Source organism: Macaca mulatta, chromosome 15, assembly GCF_049350105.2.
Source record: "Macaca mulatta isolate MMU2019108-1 chromosome 15, T2T-MMU8v2.0, whole genome shotgun sequence".
NCBI lineage: Eukaryota > Metazoa > Chordata > Mammalia > Primates > Cercopithecidae > Macaca > Macaca mulatta.
This window is the reverse complement of record NC_133420.1, coordinates 105,646,188-105,664,194: the sequence shown is the minus strand read 5'-3', so window position 1 is coordinate 105,664,194 and position 18,007 is coordinate 105,646,188. Positions and strand designations below refer to the sequence as shown.

The following is an 18,007-nucleotide window of genomic DNA, read 5'->3' as shown; positions in this document are numbered from 1 at the left end:
TACAATGCTATTCTATGATTAATTTTTCACTTATTTCAGAAACATTGATGAGTCAGTGTTTCAGTTTTATGCCCCTTCTTGCAATAACAGTGGTGACAAATTTGGGAAAAAATTACAGTACATGGCCAAAATAAACCCACTGACTTTCTTAACATAATTCATTTTCACTATTTGTAAATACATTTGTTGAATGCATAGAACTATTTTAACAAAGGCCATGTTAATATTTCAAATATTAGCATTCTTCTTATCACTACATATTAATCAGACTGGCATATATTTTAACTCTTTGCCCCTCTCAAACTTGAATTATTCTGTTAATGACATTCACTTGACTGTAAAGACAGCCTCTTGTTAAACTGCTACCTCTTAAAGAAACCAGCACAATTCTGTATACATTGCAAGTGCTTTATAAATATTCAACGATGATGGTATTTGCTCATGATATGCTCTTAACCCTCCTTTTGATCCCATAATAGCAAAGAACAATTTTATGTGAAAGTATTGGAAATCATTTTATATTTATTTGAATTGTGGTATTCTAAATGGAATGGAAGTTTTTGATATTTGAAAAATAAAGTCATAGCTCCTTCAAAGATTTCTATTTACATAACACATGAACATGTGTTTTTGGTTTCAAGAGAGCCCAACTGACTGTCATCTATGACTTTCTATAAATTTCTAAAATTATTTTATCTACTACCTTTGGTTGTAAAGTTCTCTATATTTACGTTTTGCTGCTTACCAATGAAACTGGTCTTAATTTAACTCTTTTCAGCTTCAGAGATGTGCCTCTTCTGCCACCCTTTTTTTAGTGCTGTAGGCTTTGTATTAGAAGTCTGATTCAATCTAGCTAAACCTATTCATTATTTTAAAATCCCTCTCTTCTCCTTCTTCTTTTTCTCCAACAGAACTCCCTGTGATGTTGAAATGTTCTCTGTGCTTTCCAATATGGTAGCTGCAAGCTGCATGCTCCTAATGAACACTTGAAATATAGCTAGTGTGACTGAAGAACTGAATTTTAAATTTTATTTAATTTAAATTCATTTACATTTAAATTATTTATATAGTGACATGTGGATTGGGCAATGCAGTTCTGGATAGAAGAAGCTTAATCTGTGAAACCTGTCCTTTTAGGGCAATTTCTGTCTTTTTGTAGAGACATGCCACTCGGGAGGACATATTCTAGTGAGTATCAATTTGTAGTAGCACAATTGGAAACAGTTATCCTGAAGATTCCTTTGTAAAGGGTGTAGGAAAAAGAAAAAAATAAAATGACAGAGAAGATTCAGTGGGCTTATGCATGCTACCAGTTCACACACAGACACACACACCCATGCACACATGCCTTCACCTTTTTATACACATAAAGACACATGTATGTGTATTCCAAGTGGATTTGATGTTTGAGTCTTCGCTTAAGCTAAATTTGAACAAATTCATTATTGATAAATTTGATGACTACTGATATATTTTCGATAGCTAATACACCAATATAGCAGTGAAATTTCAGGAGAGAATGAAAATCCAGTGTTTTCAACAGTTATTTTAAGCTGTCTCCTAGTGGCCACAGTAAACAGCCAGGTATGGTGAAATAAACATTCTTGGAGCCTAATCGACAGAGAGCAAATGCATATACCAAAATGAAGATGCCACTTTACCTCTGAGGGAAGCGGGGGGCTGTAGAAAGCAGTTAGGTATGAGGGCATCTCACTTTGGCTATTGGTACAATTTCTAAAGTACTTTAAAAATACTTGCTGAATCAGAAGAAGGTAGGGATTCTTCTGATTCAGAAATAACCCTGCCTTTCATTCTTGACCCCTTACTAGACATAGGTAATCAACCATAATTTCAGGGCTTTTGAATCGTTCAGTACTACATACTAGGCAATACTTATCAATAGGAGAGAAAACCTATTCGGCTTCCCTGGTATTAGCATAATTTACTTGGCATGAGGCACCCGTTCTAATTAAGGTTCAGACCAAACTTTCTCTGTGTGATATAGTGAAGAGGCAGCTTTTTCTCTTATAGAGAATCATTTGTTTTCTCTTCTGCTTGAGCCCCTTCTTCTCCAGATTCCCCACCGCACCCATCTGCTTGAGCCCCTTCTTCTCCAGATTCCCCACCCCACCCACACCCCTGACCATTTCTCCTCATGATAAATTTCACATAAGATGTGCTTAGGAGGCATTTTTGAAGATGTCCCAGACAGCCTCAGGATTGTCTCTGGACCTAAAGTTGAAATGAATCATTCTTAATCCTCAGTGTCCTTAGACACTATATTGCTTTTATTTGCATAGAGGTTTATGTGCTGCAATGAATTCCTTCCTCATTGAGCATAAATTGTGGCTCTGTCAAATGACCCTCCCATCCTCCTGACACATTTCTTTTATGTTATGGGATTCAGACCGTCTAGATTTTGTGGGCTGATGTCACTAAATCTGCTGAATCTGCCTTGGGTCATATATTCATCTCTTGCCCATAATTCTGTTCACCAGCACAGACACAGACTTGCCCTTCCAGAAAGATACTTCCTTTTAGTGTAGGAAGAAGTAACAAAAACAAATACCCTATGGCTTATCTCTTTGCACAATTATTAATGGGGCTTTTAGGACACTGTGAATTAATGTGTTACCTACTGCCATATGGTAGAAATGAAGTACAAAATCATCAACTGAGATTTCCATATAATTATACCAAATAAGTATCCGAAACTACTCAATCCTCTCTCTTAATTTATTTGCCTTGATTATACAGTAACATCCATTGCTATAAATTTATCTTAGGAGTAAATACATGTGGTTAGTGAGTCAAGTAAAACAAATAAAACAAAAAAGTCAGTTAATAGAAAAATTTTGGAAACCTCGTCTCTGTAGCTTTAGAAGCTACCTATAAACTGAAGGGTTTCAGGTCAGATTCTTTTTTTTTTTTTTTTGGTCAAATTTATTTTATAGGTGTACTTTTGTGCAGGACAAATTTAGATGGATTGGGAATTAGAGAAAAGGTAAAGAATCTAATCACTCATGAAATCCCTTTATACTAAATGCATGCCAATTATTCACATCTTTTTAAAACTTGGAAGTTTCTTGTTTTGTGTGCATTTATACAGCCTTGAATTTCACCAGAGGGAGTGCGACCAGATGCGCAGAATCCATGGTGATTGACATAAAAACAGAAGGTGTCGGGGCATTGTCTATGTCTTAGGCTCTAGGTAGAAGGGATTTCCATTGTTCATTCAATAAACATTTAGGTGTGTGCTTTTAAGCAGAGCCTGATGTTTTAGTGGGAACAAGACAGAAATGGCCCCAGGACTCAGGACCACTCACTGTATGACACAGGGGTGATGTGTCCAATGTCAACAGGGAAAGAATTACTTTGGATGAATGACTGAAAATGGAAACAAAGCTAGGTGAAATTCTTCGTTCATCTTGTTTGAGTTCATTTGTCCTCTTTCATTACTCTAAGATGTTCCCTCAGGAAACCAAGCAATTCAGTGTGGGTAGGTGTGAAGTTGGAGTGCAGATGGTATCATATTCTGAGGAGGACATCACCTACACAGCCCTTCCAAGACTTGGACTTCGCTCTAGTCTTTGGAAACTTCATTATGGGCTCAGATAGTCCAGTTCCTCCTCTGGGTAGCTATGACCAGCCAGCAGGACTTCCAGGCTTCCCACAGAAGCATATGCCATTCCTTAGTGTCTCCACACAGTAAGCAAGCCCAGTCAGACCTACCCAGAGAACATACTCGGATGTGGTCCTGGTTTGCTTAGAACTTTTGGGCATTATCTCTGAAAGTCTCATGTCCCAGGAAATCCCTCATTTGCAGGCAAACCTAGACAGATGGTCACCTTCAACCTAGGCCTATGTGGCTTCCGCTAAACCTAGTTAGCACAAGTTGCTCCATGAGCTACAGTAAAGTCTTTGCTTTCTTCTTATTTCGTAGGCAATGCTCTCTTTTTGTATATTCTTACTTTTCCTTTTAATGCACTACCAGCACGATGGTTTTCTTTTCTTCTTATCCCCAATTCCCTCGTCTAGAATTCTTCCAGCAGCTTAAATAGACTCCAGCAAAGCATCCATTTGAAAGGGCTTAAGTAAGAAACAGAAATGTAATGCCTTACCATCTCTTGACATTCCCAGGGCAAGACACTTCTGCAGTCGGCAGTGTTGGCAACGGTTTCTGTTGGTTCTGTCAATTAAACAGTTTCTCTGCCTTGGGCAGGAATAAGAGGCATTGTTCTGCTGGCTCCTCCTAAAGAATCCCTTGAGGGAAAAAGAGAAGGGGAGAGAAACAGATTTATAAGAAGGGAAACAGAGAACATTAACATATACATTTGCTACATTTTCTGCAGTGAACATAACTGAATTTAATTTTTAAAGCTCTTTGGATACCTCTTCTCGTATGGCTTGCAGATATTTCTGCTGGGGAAAATAGATGCTATCTGCAGAGATATGAGGGTATCATTCATTTACCCATTCACTCATTCATTCATTCCTTGAATAAATGTTTGCTAAAGACATTTGCAGCTGTGCTGTTCTATGCAGAAATAAACAGAAGTTTCTGTCCCTCAAAGAGCAGCGGGGAAGGAGTAGCAAAGGAGAGTACTAAACCAAACATGACAGAACTTGGTGGGGACAATCACATAGGCTTGTATCAAGTGCTGTGGTGGTGAGGAACTTGAGGTATTGGTAAGAAAAAGCAACACTGAGGAGTATGTGCTACTGTTTTCTTAGTTTCTAAGATGTGTTTTCCCCCACCATAAACTTTCCGAATTTGGCTAGAATGCAGCTGAAAAGTGTTTTATTTTTCTACCTTTTTGAGGTGTCTTGCTATGTTGTTCACACTAGAGTGCAGTGACTATTTGCAGGCAGGATCATAGTGTACTGTGGCCTCAAACTCCTAGACTCAAGTGATCCTCCTGCCTCAACCTATAGCTGGGACTACAGGTGTGTGTGTGCACCGTGGCTGGGTCTTGAAAGTTGTTTTTAATAATCAACCATACTTTTGAAAAAAGAAAATATTATATATAAGCTGTTCAACAACAAAAAGTATTAAGTAAAAACTGAATGAATGGTCTCTACTTGGCCTCAGGTTATTCGGTGTAAGATGTCTTCATGCAAGTACATTTGGGTTCATCAGGTACAAAATGAACTGCCAGTGGCCACACACTGCTTCTCTAAATAAATCCACAGCTGAGTTGATTTAAAAAAAAATTTTTCCTTAGTTGTCTTATAGAAAACTCTATTGGGGAAAATAAGCATTTTCTCCAGAGATAGATTAAGTTATCATTCATCCATTCATTGACTCATGTAATCGATTTCCTTAATCACTCTTTGCTCTTGAATTGTCTAGAGAAAAAAGGAAAAGTGCAATGTATCATGAGCAAAATGATGGTCTACATTAAGCTTTCTAAGACAAATTTTGGGAAAAGATATCCCACAGCATCATCTTTTGGAAGGAGGAAGTCTAGAAAAGTTCAGGAATGGTAGATTCAATGCCTATCTTGCAGAGAAGCCTAGAATAGATCCTCTGACTTCCCTCAAACAGCTTCTTTGTTTCCTCAACTATCTACAGGAAGAAGCAGAGCCAGGGCTAGGTGAGCGTAGTGAGGCAAACACTTTGCCCACAACATTTAAAGGTCACCTAAAATTTTTGTAATTAGAAAATACAATATTTTAACATAATGTGTTAAAAAATCAACATGAATGCAAAAATACCCAATAACTTAAAGAAAGGATCTGTGTTACTGATTTTCCTTTTGTCTTGAGCTCCAATATGGCTCAGCATGGCACTGGTGAAGAGAGCTTAGTTAGTCTGTGAGGAATCTCAAACATGGAGGTGTGGTCGAGGATCTCCTCAGAGAGAGAGTCCCAACTGGCTTCGCCATTCAACAACAAGGACTAGTTTCATCCCCACACATCCACGTGCGTTCCTTATTTAATAAACCAGTGATGGCAGAATGAGACACCTGACTGTCCAGTTTGACTGAATTCATGGAGCATCTTAGAATAGAGATCAAACGTAAGCCCCCAGGGATTGAAATGATGTACTTTATATACTGTGAAAACTGTCAGAAAGCATAACCTCAGCCCATCAGTCTTGATGAAAGATGACTTGAAATTTACATTTTAAGACAGAATTGTGTGGTTTTTATCTTTGGATACTCTAGTGCTACTTAGCAAAAAAAAAGGACAGAAAAGACTTTTCTGAAGTCACAGCTACAGCCCTAATTTAAGACCAATTTGACATTAATTACGACACGTTTCTTGCTTATCTGTTGCTCATTATTGCAAATGAGGTTTTTGGCATGAAAGAGATTGTGTTCCAAATTTTATTGAATGAATAGAAATTTGAATAAGTGCACAAGCTGAATTGATGTTATTCGGAATGGGTTGTTTATGTTGACTTGAAAGCAGCATTATGAAAACTCAGAGGTTGATACTGAATGTGCTGACATTGACATCAAATTCTGAAGAGAATTTTGAAGTTTTCTATTTGCAGAAAATTGTAGCATATATACAAATGTGAGTTTTTCCATGAATTAAAAAAATAGTGTGGTGTATAGTGCCATTTTAACTAAAACCTCAGAGTATGTTTCATAATAACAACATAATTTCTTTAATTGTGGTTTCTTCCTTTACATAGAAAAGATGACACTTGTTCTTGGCTATTGGCCTGTTGGGTTATATTTGCACATTAGTTAAATCTTTTGGAAATTACTGTTTAAAATATTTTGCTTTTTAAACTGAACATATCCCCATCTTTTGAAATCACACATTTTTCAAATAGAGCTTACACAATCAAATGCCAAACATCTCCATTTTGACATTGATCTAAAAATCAGTTTTAGTAGCTATTATGTAAACCAGAGCTCTCAAGATTGCATAACAAGCCAATATAATGGTAGAAATACTTTCAATGGAGAAGATTCTGACTCCTAAGTTATTATTGTTTATGAAGAAAACTATTTGTCTCTCTGCCTAGAGGATGTAATAACTTATTCAAGGAGGGTAAACAATTGCTGACATAATTTTGCTTTCTTGTTTATTCTTGATGAGTTGAAAAATTGCATTAAAGTGGATAACATGCAATTCTTAATTATAGGGCTGCAGAGGAACAGAATGCAAAGAACAGCTCATGATATTCACAAATAGATTATCACTAATCATCTTTAAAGTACAGCAGTGTGTTGACAGGTTAGTATGTTAATATGCTCCCTCTTCTTCCCTCTCCCACTTTATTCTTATTTATTTCCTTTTCTTCACTCCAGTTTTAATTCCAGGACTCACGCCTTTTTGAGACTATTATGAAGACACTGTCAATTTATCACACAGTACCAGTATTTGACAGTTACAGTATGTTTTGCCTTGTGTACATTTGAAAGCCTGTTTAAGATTAAGATTAGATCTTAGACTCTATGACTGTACTACCCCTCCTTCAGTTTACTGATCTTAAAAGAATAATTCACTTTGCTTGCATCTTTGATCAAAAACACAATTGCTCTTGCCAATAACTTTACCAGCATATTACCTTTCCCTCCCAGACCGTGGCTGCATTTTATTTGTTCTGTTTACACATGGTCCTTTAACTATAGCTATAGAACTGTTTTCCCTGGCTATTATGTCTCTCACACTCACTTTCTTTCCTTCTAAGGATTCATTATTAAAACTTACTGTTAAATTTCAAAGTTCTTTTATTTCAGATTCAGTCTACGTTTACTGCTATTCCTCCAGCTCTTTATTTAAGAGAGCAACTTGCTTACAGGAATTAGTTTGCCACGGGAAGGGTGGGTGGAATCTGTCTGGAAGTGGAACGCTGGATTGAGACTGAAAAACCCTGTGTTTTTGGCCATGCTCTGTTCTTCACTGCCTGAATCAATGATGTTGATCAGATGACATAATCTTGTTTATACCTCAGGACCTCATTGGAAAATGAAGGGGTGGGTGTGGGTAGGTGAATTTTAGTTGATTTAGAGATAATCTTGCTGGCTTCTAACATACCATGCTTCCAGTTTTCTTTTCTTTCTTTCTTTCTTTCTTTTTTTTTTTTTCCTGTAATGTGAGAATAAAGGATGGCCATATGCATATTGTAGCTGTTACCTTCACTTCCTCTTTCTCAAGCAGATAAATATGTACTTATTAGTTTATAATCTTTATTTTAACCTTTAGTTTTTTCATATAGTAATAAGTGCCTTGGAATTTACTGGAGACAATACTGCTAAAACAGCAAGAGTCAGTATTTATATCTCTGTAAATGTGAATAATTCAAGGTTTTAAATATGAATCCATTTTTAAAGAGCTGCTGACCAGTTAGACAATAACAAAAAGGTAAAAGGCGAAAGAACAGAAAATCAACCCTCCCACCCACCACGCGAGAATTCCTGAATGTCAGCAGCAGGCAGAAGGATCCTTTAGCAAGCCTTCCTGAAAAAGGTGTCACCTCGTCTTGTGAGGTACACAGATGCCTGAGGCAAATACAGAACCGTGCGGTCTGAAAGTCCCATACCTTGCAGCCTTCACATGTGATGACTCCGTAGTGGATCCCAGAGGACTTATCGCCACAAATTTTGCATGGTATCACTTCAATTTGTGCTGAAAGGAGAAAATACACATTTTGAGCATACAAAAGTTTTCTTTCTCCTTTCACTCTTCCTATCTCCCCATCTATCTCTGCCTTGATGTTTGTATTTGAAAATACTGGGTGTGGGTGGTGGTATGGGAGTCATCCACTAGTATTTGCGTGGCTGTCCTAAACTTCTTCTAAGTCAAAGCACATTTCTCCACCATTGTTTGCTTTGTTTTTCTCAAACTAAAAAAATATAACCAGAACCAGTTTTCCAAAGTCTTGCATTCACTGTTTTCTCCTTTGTGAATTTGGCCTTAAAAATAGTGGGACTCAAAAAGCCTTTGAACCCACGGCTTTTCTTTTCTTATTTTGCACTTGAATCATTAAGTTACTGAGAGCTTTCACATAGCCTTATCTCAGTGATATTTAAAATAAATACATAAATAAAGCAAAACTATGGGATGGGGAAGTGCATGGTAGCTTTATACATTGTGTGGCTGGATATTTACTTACAAAAATGCCAATAATAAATCAGTCCAATATTTATTGAGCATGCTGTATATGTTCTGTAAGATAATAAAGGCTGTTGATGGAGGATAAGATATGCTAATTATACAAATAATCTAATTAATAAAATAAAATTAATACAAGGAGAAATCAGGATGAATTATGAGGGTACTAAATATGAATTCAATACAAACTGAAATCGTTTCATTGGAGATGAAGGCATTTTTGTTGATTCTGAAGATTTTTGTTGATTCTGAAGGATTTAGTTAGGCTGAAGGGAAAGGCAAAGGGCATTTCTGTAGGCAGAAGGGAAATTAAAAAGATTGGAGGCCTGGGATGATTGTGGATTGTGATCATTGAGACAATAACTTGGCTATAATGCAAATTTAGGTCAGATGATTGGCTAGAGGGATGATGCCAGATTATGGAGTTCCTGGGGTTAGGCAGCGGGATTTTCACCTGATCTCACTGGCCATAAGGAATCAACGAAGTGAACAGGGTAAAGAAATGATGAAAGTAACTCACCTTAGAAAGGTGAGTTTGGCAGGCTACCCATAAACAAGCGGAAGACCAACTAAAAATTACTTCTAACTTGTGTGTTAGGAGATAAAAACATGGCTTGTTACATCAGTGGCAGGATAAATGGAGAGGAAGACATAAATAGAAAGATGGTTCAAAGGCAAAAGCTAGATTATATGATTAAAAAAGGGAACAGACGTGGAAATGGAGAGTCAAAGGTGACTCCTAGCTTCCTAGCCAAGAGGCTGAGATAAAGTAGTAGGTTTGACAGAAATGGGGTTGTTCGTAAGGCAATTACTTTGGCGGAATACGGTGGGGCATGGGATTTCTATTTTCTATGTGTGCAATTTGGTGTAATGTCCTGTATATAGAACCTCTTGGTAAGATGATTTTAAATAATCAGCACACAGGTTATGGATGAATCCATGAGATAAAATTTATTTAGAATGTAGTGATTCCTATGTCTGATAGTATTCTAAGAGTTGTTAAAATTACACACACTAGAAGATCTGCTATTTCCTCTTCCAATTTAAAATAATTATGCAAAATATACTTCAAAATGCTTTGTATATCAATCTGCCACTTGGATGCTTTTCTACAGTTTCTCACTCTTGAATATACAAAACAAATAAATGCAAGACATTGCCCTCTTTTTCTTATTATTTTACATTTTTTAAAAAAGACAATACTTAGCTTTAGGGTAGTATATTACATTTTTTAAAAAGTAAATATTTCACAGAAATTTCAAATCATCTTTGTAAGCAAAAATACCTCAGTGTTATGTGCCTATTTTTCATGTGAAAAAATTGAGGATCCAGGTTATAGTCTGCTTTTGAGTTGAACTGGGAATTGACAACCAGAAATTAGCTAAATATCCTGATACTTCATTCAGTAACCATTCTCTGACCTCCACACAGACAAAATAAGATTACAGTTTTAAATTCCTGTATTTCTCCAATAGCTCCAGCTAAAGAGCTAAAGACAAACAGCATCAGAAGAGACAAAGTCACCTAAAATACTTATGAGACTAAGTATACGTTTCTTTTCATTTCTTTTTATTTTAGCTTTTAGATTACGTGAGCTAGTATTTGTTTTCAAGATTTTGTGATAGGAGAAAACTATGAGATTTGATGTTATTCTATTCTGTCCTTCCAGACTCCAGTCCCTAGTCTGCTAATGATTGGAGCCACGGCCAAGATAAAATATCTGATCTTATGTTTTCTGGTTTGTAAAGCATAACTGACAAACTTCATAGATTTGGGAGGATCAGATAGATATTTTATGTGAAGCACCTTGTAAAATGGTTAAGGAGCTAGGAAATGTTAGTCTTCATTATCATCATCATCATCATCACATCAATCATCCTTGTTAACTGGTTTTCTAAAACTTTTGGACACAAAATATGACAAGCCACATTATTATTCCTTTATCAAAGATCTTTTCATTTAAAAATAATCTAATGAATGACACTGCAAGTCATTTGTACTACAGGTTTTTTTTTTAGCAATAACTTTTCAAATGTTGGATTGTTTATAGCGATTATAAAATTGACTGAAAACCTCAGGTATCCATCGTATGTTTTTTGGCTTATATAATATTAAGTCAAAGGTTCTCTTTGCATAAATTACTCCCCAGGGAGTAGCTTACACGTGGGGAGAATCTGCTTCAATAAGTTTTTAATTATAAAATGATCTAACTTTAAAGGAAATGAAAATAGAGATAATTTGCCCCCTGGGGTGTGACAAGATGTTTTTGAAAGCCACAGAGGTTATCTTACACAACTTTGGAAATACAAATGAGATAAGGAACATTCGATAGAGCATCTGCATATTTATACATATTTATAATCCTGGCTCAACATGTAATCCTGAAGAACTATAAACATCTTAACAGCATTTTTAAAGAGAAGTAAGTCACTCAAAATGGCATATGTGTACAGCTGTGTGTGGAAAGGGGTTATCGGTTTGGAAATCTGTGACCATTTTAACTTATTGCAATAGAATAAATCATCTGAGGTTTATGATAGGTAAAGGTAGATTAAAGTCATTTAAAGTACTAATTCTTTTCTCTCTTGTAAGGAAATAAAGTGCTTCTGAGCTACAGTTTTATAGTTTATACTATTTGTTTGTTTTTTTTTTGAGACAGAGTCTTGCTCTGTTGCCAGGCTGGAGTGGAGTGGCGCAATCTCAGCTCACTGCAACCTCCACCTCCCTGGTTCAAGAGATTCTCCTGCCTCAGCCTCCCCAGTAGCTGGGACTACGGGTGTGCGCCACCACCCCCAACTAATTTTTGTATTTTTTGTAGAGATGGGGTTTCACCATGTTGGCCAGGATGGTCTCGCTCTCCTGACCTTGTGATCTGCCTGCCTCAGCTTCCCAAAGTGCTGGGGTTACAGGTGTGAGTCACTACACCTGGCCTATACTATGTATTTTATAAAGCACATCTTCCAGACAGCATTTCACAAACTGATTAGAACAACCAATCCTATTAGTGCTTCAATGCCTGCCATTTCTAAATATCTTGCCATTATAACAGGCATAGCCTCTGGTGGAATTGTCTTGCGGTTAATACAGACCTAGTGACATGCTATTGACTGTGGTTTCCAACTGAATATCTTGGGAGGATTCGGTTGTTTGGACTTCACCAGCTGTTACAATGAAGGTAATAGAAGGAAACTGAGGAAAGAGTTTGACTTTTGTACTTTTGCTTGACTCATGGATTTATTCAACAATAGTATTCCCCAAGAGACAAACTTAGAGGAAATGAAATGCCCTGAGACATGGCTCTAGTGAAGTTTATTCATTTTTCATATTTTTCAATTTCTTACATATTCATTTCACTTACATTTTTCTATTGGTAATCCTTTGTGGAGGCTATGGTTAAAATGTTATGTATTAACTAATATTTTTGTTTATAAAATCAATGCTATATAGTTTTATCTTTTTTGAAACAATATTCTGACAGTGTCAAAGAGTGTCATGAAAAATTTAAAATAATTTGCTGCTTTATTTTATATTAGAACAATTGATGAAGTACAATTAGTTTACTATCTAGCGATCTGGCAGGCAGAGCCTATTCAACAACTATGGAATAAACCAAATTTCTTTCCCCCTCTGAAGATGGCACTTCTCTCCCCCGAGTTCCCCCTGAAAACTCCTTCTTTGTTTAGAGTTCCTTGCCACAACTTCGCACAAATCTACCATGTTTTCACTTCTTTCTGCGTATCAAAACACACATATTTTTAGTTCTGCCCCCTCAGAACCTCTGCTAGTAACAGCAGGTGTTGATTATATAAACTAATCCAGCTAATTAGTTAACTAGAATATGTATCACTTTGATGAAACAAAATACCTTAACTCTTAAAAGCATCCATTAAGAATGGTAATAATAATAGACTTTTCACGTACTTTCTGCTTGGAGGGAACATTTTTACTGTGTTTGTTCTTATGGCTCCCAATTCTCACCATTCCAACTCTTACAATTCAACTTGCCCATTTCTATATTCTGGGCATTTTAAATCAATTGAAGACAGAGACAAGATCATACTTTGCTTTCTACTGTGTCTAAAGGAGAATTTTTATAACTCCTTAAAGTAGTTCTAAATGTTTTATTTATTTCAGTATAACCACAAGATTTGATATACTCCTTCTTATAAAAGAGGCAAGAGGCAATATTAATTTTTTTTGAGTCAGGGTCTCACCTTGTCATCTAGGCTGGAGTGCAGTGTGATTGTAGCTCACTGCAGCCTCAAATCCCCAGACTCAGGGGATCCTCCCATCTTAGCCTCCTGAGTATCTGGGACTAGAGGTGTGCACCACCATGCCTGGCTAATTTTTACATTTTTTCGTAAGGATAGACTCTTGCTATGTTGTTCAGGCTGGTCTCTAACTTCTGGCCCCAAGTGATCCACTTGCCTTGACCTCCCAAAGGGCTGAACTTACAGGCATGAGCCACCATGCTGGATCTGATTTTTCATATTTGGGGTAAAGAGAATGAACCAGAGATTGTGGGAGATATATATTTTGGAAAAGGTCCCCAAGTGATTCTTGTACATGAGAAGGCTCCCATTGGGAATTAAATGAGTTAAGTTATTAGCTAGAAATTTTCTCTACCATATAAATCACCTGTGAAGGTGGAAAAACTCAGGGACAGGCCAGATCTGAACATTTTAAAGAGTCAACAGTATTTCTCTCTATGTTTTCTCACTTTTGGTTTGGGGCTATACTTGTAGCATCTTTGTTTTCTGCTCTCACTCTCCCTCTCTTTTTTTGTTTTTTTTGCCTTAAGGACATCTGACCCAGCTATGATTCCTGGACACCGGACACTGTATTCCTCGACACAGACTACATTCCTGAACATTGGATTCACCTGTCAGCTTCTGTTTCCCATACTTTTACAGTTATGCTAAAAGTGGGCAGTGCAATTAAATCTCTTAATGTCTGAGTAAAGCACAATTTACACATGTAGAAATTTCCAATAAAGATGACTATTTTGGTTAAAAATCCTTTTGCAGATGGTCTCAGTAGCCCAAGTTGTATCTCATCTACCCAAATTGTATCTCATCTACCATCTGCGACAAATCCAAGTTAAAATCTCTGTTTGTACTCTTTCCCTCTCTCACTGGCAGACTGATAAGTATCTCTATTAGGTACAAAATATTCTGATGTCACCTAATAACAAACCCAAAGGTCTGTGATGCAGCAGGTATCCCTAGGAACCAGTTCCACTGTAACTGTGATTCATCAGACAGTAGCCCCAAGGTTGGGATGCGATAGGAACTTGGAAAAATAAGATCCTCAGAGGACAAATATAAAAGTCTTGAACTTTGGCCCGTATACCATGCTAGAAGGTGGTGATTCTAAAAGATTCCTGTCGTTGGATTGTGCCCACGTGTATCTCATCAGTGCAGAGTGCATCTCAACATCAGCTTCCTGCCTAAATATGCAATACAGTGCATGAAATTCAGTGCACTCTAATTTCTACTATAACACTCTCACGTCTATTAGCACCTGGGGTCTTCTCTGTAATACTCTGGGTGGTGGGCTGTGTGAATTTTCTGTTCCAATGGCTGATAGCTCCTAAATAACTTAAAGATATATTTGGTTTTATATTAGCTTTATATTACTTTAATTCCCTATACCATTTATCATTGAAAGCTAGATTAAGAAAAAAATTACTACCGTATGATAATGACAAAAGAAGATCATTTTCAAAGGCATCATGTGTAGGATTATCACAATAGAGGCTGATTTATCTTTTACACGTGAACATTTACCCCTGAAAGGTTGTTCGCTCACTCCCCAGAGGACTGAAACAATAGAACACGAGACCAACAAATAACGACAACAATTAGTATAATCATTAAGAGAAAATACTGATAAGTTAAATATTCCCCTTATAAACAAAGTAAATCACTTTATAAGTTGCAGTGGCTTTAAACTCATACTTTAGGAATTAATTCCCATTAAATTCCTCTTGTCCTGTCAACATTTTAATTATACTGGGATAACTTGTGCGTGGAACCTGACGTTATTCAGGTTGAGTGAATATCTTCCATGATCACTCAAGGTGTGGTCCACAGACTTGTGGCATTGGCATTGCCAGGGATCATGGTAAAATTGCAGACTACCATGACTCACTCAAGACCAGCTGAATCAGAATTTGCTTTAGAATGAGATCCCGAGGCTAGCATTCGAGTTTGAGAAGCACTGTTCTGTGATGTCCAGGTAGCCACAGTTTTAGCAAATGTAAGAACTGATGGCATTTTAAATTTTCCTAGATTCTGGAAAAGTGGTTTCTGCTTTTGCCTTTTAGGCATTTCCTTTGGATTATAAAGGCAGTAGGATAAGTGAAAGGTTAGAATAAAATTAAAAAAAAGAAGAGAAAACTCTGGTCACTAATTGACGAGGCAGAAAAAAGAGAAGAGAACACAGCATACTCCTGAAATATCTTGTGTTACTGTAATTAGCACCCAGTGTACCAGGCTTCCTTTGCAGATTTAATGATTGTTACCTGCACCCACATTTTCTCCACATTCTAGCAATGCTTGGTAATGACACCTCCCTCTTCTGTACACTCACTCTTGTGGTTGTGGCAACTAGCTCGCTCCTTGGATACTCGGTACTGACAAAGGCTCTCTTGAGAAAGTTAAAAAACATACAGTCTTTCTATTTTGAAAATTGAATGGTACAAAGTCTACTTCTTTTGATAAAGGTAAGGGAGATCAAGCAGTTTTTTGAAACCAAGCAATGAACTCATTTTAGCGATTCACGGTAGTTCTGGAAATGCAACATTTGAAAAGTTGTCCTGTTTCATTGAGGCAGATTAGTTAACACGGAGTTCAGTGGTCATGATGGATATTCATGGCATTCCTCTCATCTGTCGTGTGCTGTCCTGAGACTTGCTGACTCAAAGTGTGGTCCCTGACCAGTAGCATTGGCCTTCCCTGGGTGCCTGATAGAAACGCAGCGTTTTGCTCCTACCCTGGGCCTATAAGAATCTGGGTTGTGGCTGGGCGCAGTGGCTCATGCCTGTAATCCCAGCACATTGGGAGGCTCAGGTGGGTGGATTACCGGGTCAAGAGATGGAGACCATCCTGGCCGACATGGTGAAACTGTGTCTCTACTAAAATACAAAAATTAGCTGGGTGTGGTGGTGTGCACCTGTAGTCCCAGTTACTTGGGAGGCTGAGGCAGGAGAATCACTCGAACCTGGGAGGTGGAGGTTGCAGTGAGCTGAGATCATGCCACTGCACTCTGGCCTGGGTGACAGACCAAGACTCTGTCTCAAAGAAAAAAAAAAAGGAATCTGGGTTGTAACAGCATCTCTGTGATTCATATACACGATAACATTTGAGAGGTTCTAAAAAAGAGGAAAGCAATACATTCTATAATTTACCCCTCAGGATCTCTGTTCCCAAACCTCTCCTCTCTGTGAAGAGAACTTTATCTATCTCTTGCTTTCTATATGAAGACATGTACTCTACTTGATAGCTCATTTTATCCAGTTATGAAAAGAAGAAACAGAATTATTTGCTTCAGTAAATAAAACTCGTCTCTCTTTAGTTCCTTATTTTTTTTTCTAAACCCCTTTCTCTAGACTACTTTTAGTTAAAACCTTCAACAGGAAGCTTGTGATTACACAGCATCACCTTCACTGAAGGACAGGGATATGGCATACCACAAAACCAGGTCTCAGAGATAATTTAGAATGATCAGGCAGAGTTTATTCCTTGGAGAATAATTCAAAAAGAACAAAAAATGTCGCTTCAGAAAATGAAAAAAAAATACAGCTTTTCTATGTTGAAAATCAAATTGCATTAAGAGAATGGAGAGACGTCAGGACTGAGAAAAAATATTGTGAAACATGTATGTAATAAAGTACTTGAATCCAAAATATACAAAGCGCTCTTAAAATTCAAAAAATGGGTAAAATATCTGAATAGACACCTCACAAAAGAAGATTTATGAATGGAAAATAAGCATATGAAAAGATGCTGAATATCATAAGTCATTAAGGAATTGCAAATTAAAAGCAATGAGGTGCCACTATAAACCTATTAAAAAACCGATAATACCAAATGCTGGAGAGGACGCAGGGCAAATGGGATGCTTGCTTGTTGCTGATAGGAATGCAAAATGGTATACCCACTTTGGAATGCAGTTTGACAGTTTCTTACAAAGCTACACATAGTCTTACCAAATCACCCAGCAATTGTGTGCCTAGGTATTTACCACTGAACTGAAAACTTACGTCCACATGACAACCTGCACACAAATACTTATGGCAACTTCCTTCATAATTACCCCAAACTGGAAACAACTAAGATGTCCTTCACCAGGTGAACAGACAAACCAACTGTGGTACATTTGTGCATTGTAACATTATTCGGCAATATAAAAAGAGCTATTAAGCCAAGAAAAATATATGTTGGAAACTTAAATGGATATCACTGAGTGAAAGAAGACAGTTTGATTCCAACTACATAATATTTTTCAAGCGGCAAAACTACAAAGATAATTTAAAAAATCACTGGTTGCCATGGGTTTGGAGTGGGGGAAGAGGATGAAGGCAAAGGGCAGGGAATTGTTAGGGAAGTGAAACTATTCTGTACAGTACCGTAATGACAGGTACATGTCATTACAGATTTGTCAAAGCCTATAGAACAGTACAACATGAAGAATAAATGGTTAATAATAATGTATCAGTATTGGTTTATAATTGTAACAAGTATACCATATTTATGCAAAATAACAATAGAGGAAATTGTGTCTGGGGGTTAGTGAGTGCATAGAACTCTATGTACTATCTGCTCAATTATTTTGTAAATCTAAAGTGGTGCTAAAAATGTCTATTAATTTTTCAAAAAAGTGAATTGCACAGAGGTGCTTCTTTTGCTGGAGGTAGTGAGGAGCA

General features: G+C 37.1%; 1 protein-coding gene across 1 annotated transcript in view; it reads right to left on the bottom strand.

Annotated features, from left to right (window-relative positions):
- The window catches only part of RORB (RAR related orphan receptor B), a 189,896-nt gene that overhangs the window by 47,518 nt on the left and 124,371 nt on the right, over positions 1–18,007 (bottom strand). Inside the window, 2 exon segments of the mRNA NM_001260751.1 lie at positions 4,122–4,263; positions 8,507–8,592. Coding sequence (NP_001247680.1) covers positions 4,122–4,263; positions 8,507–8,592 — 228 coding nt within the window.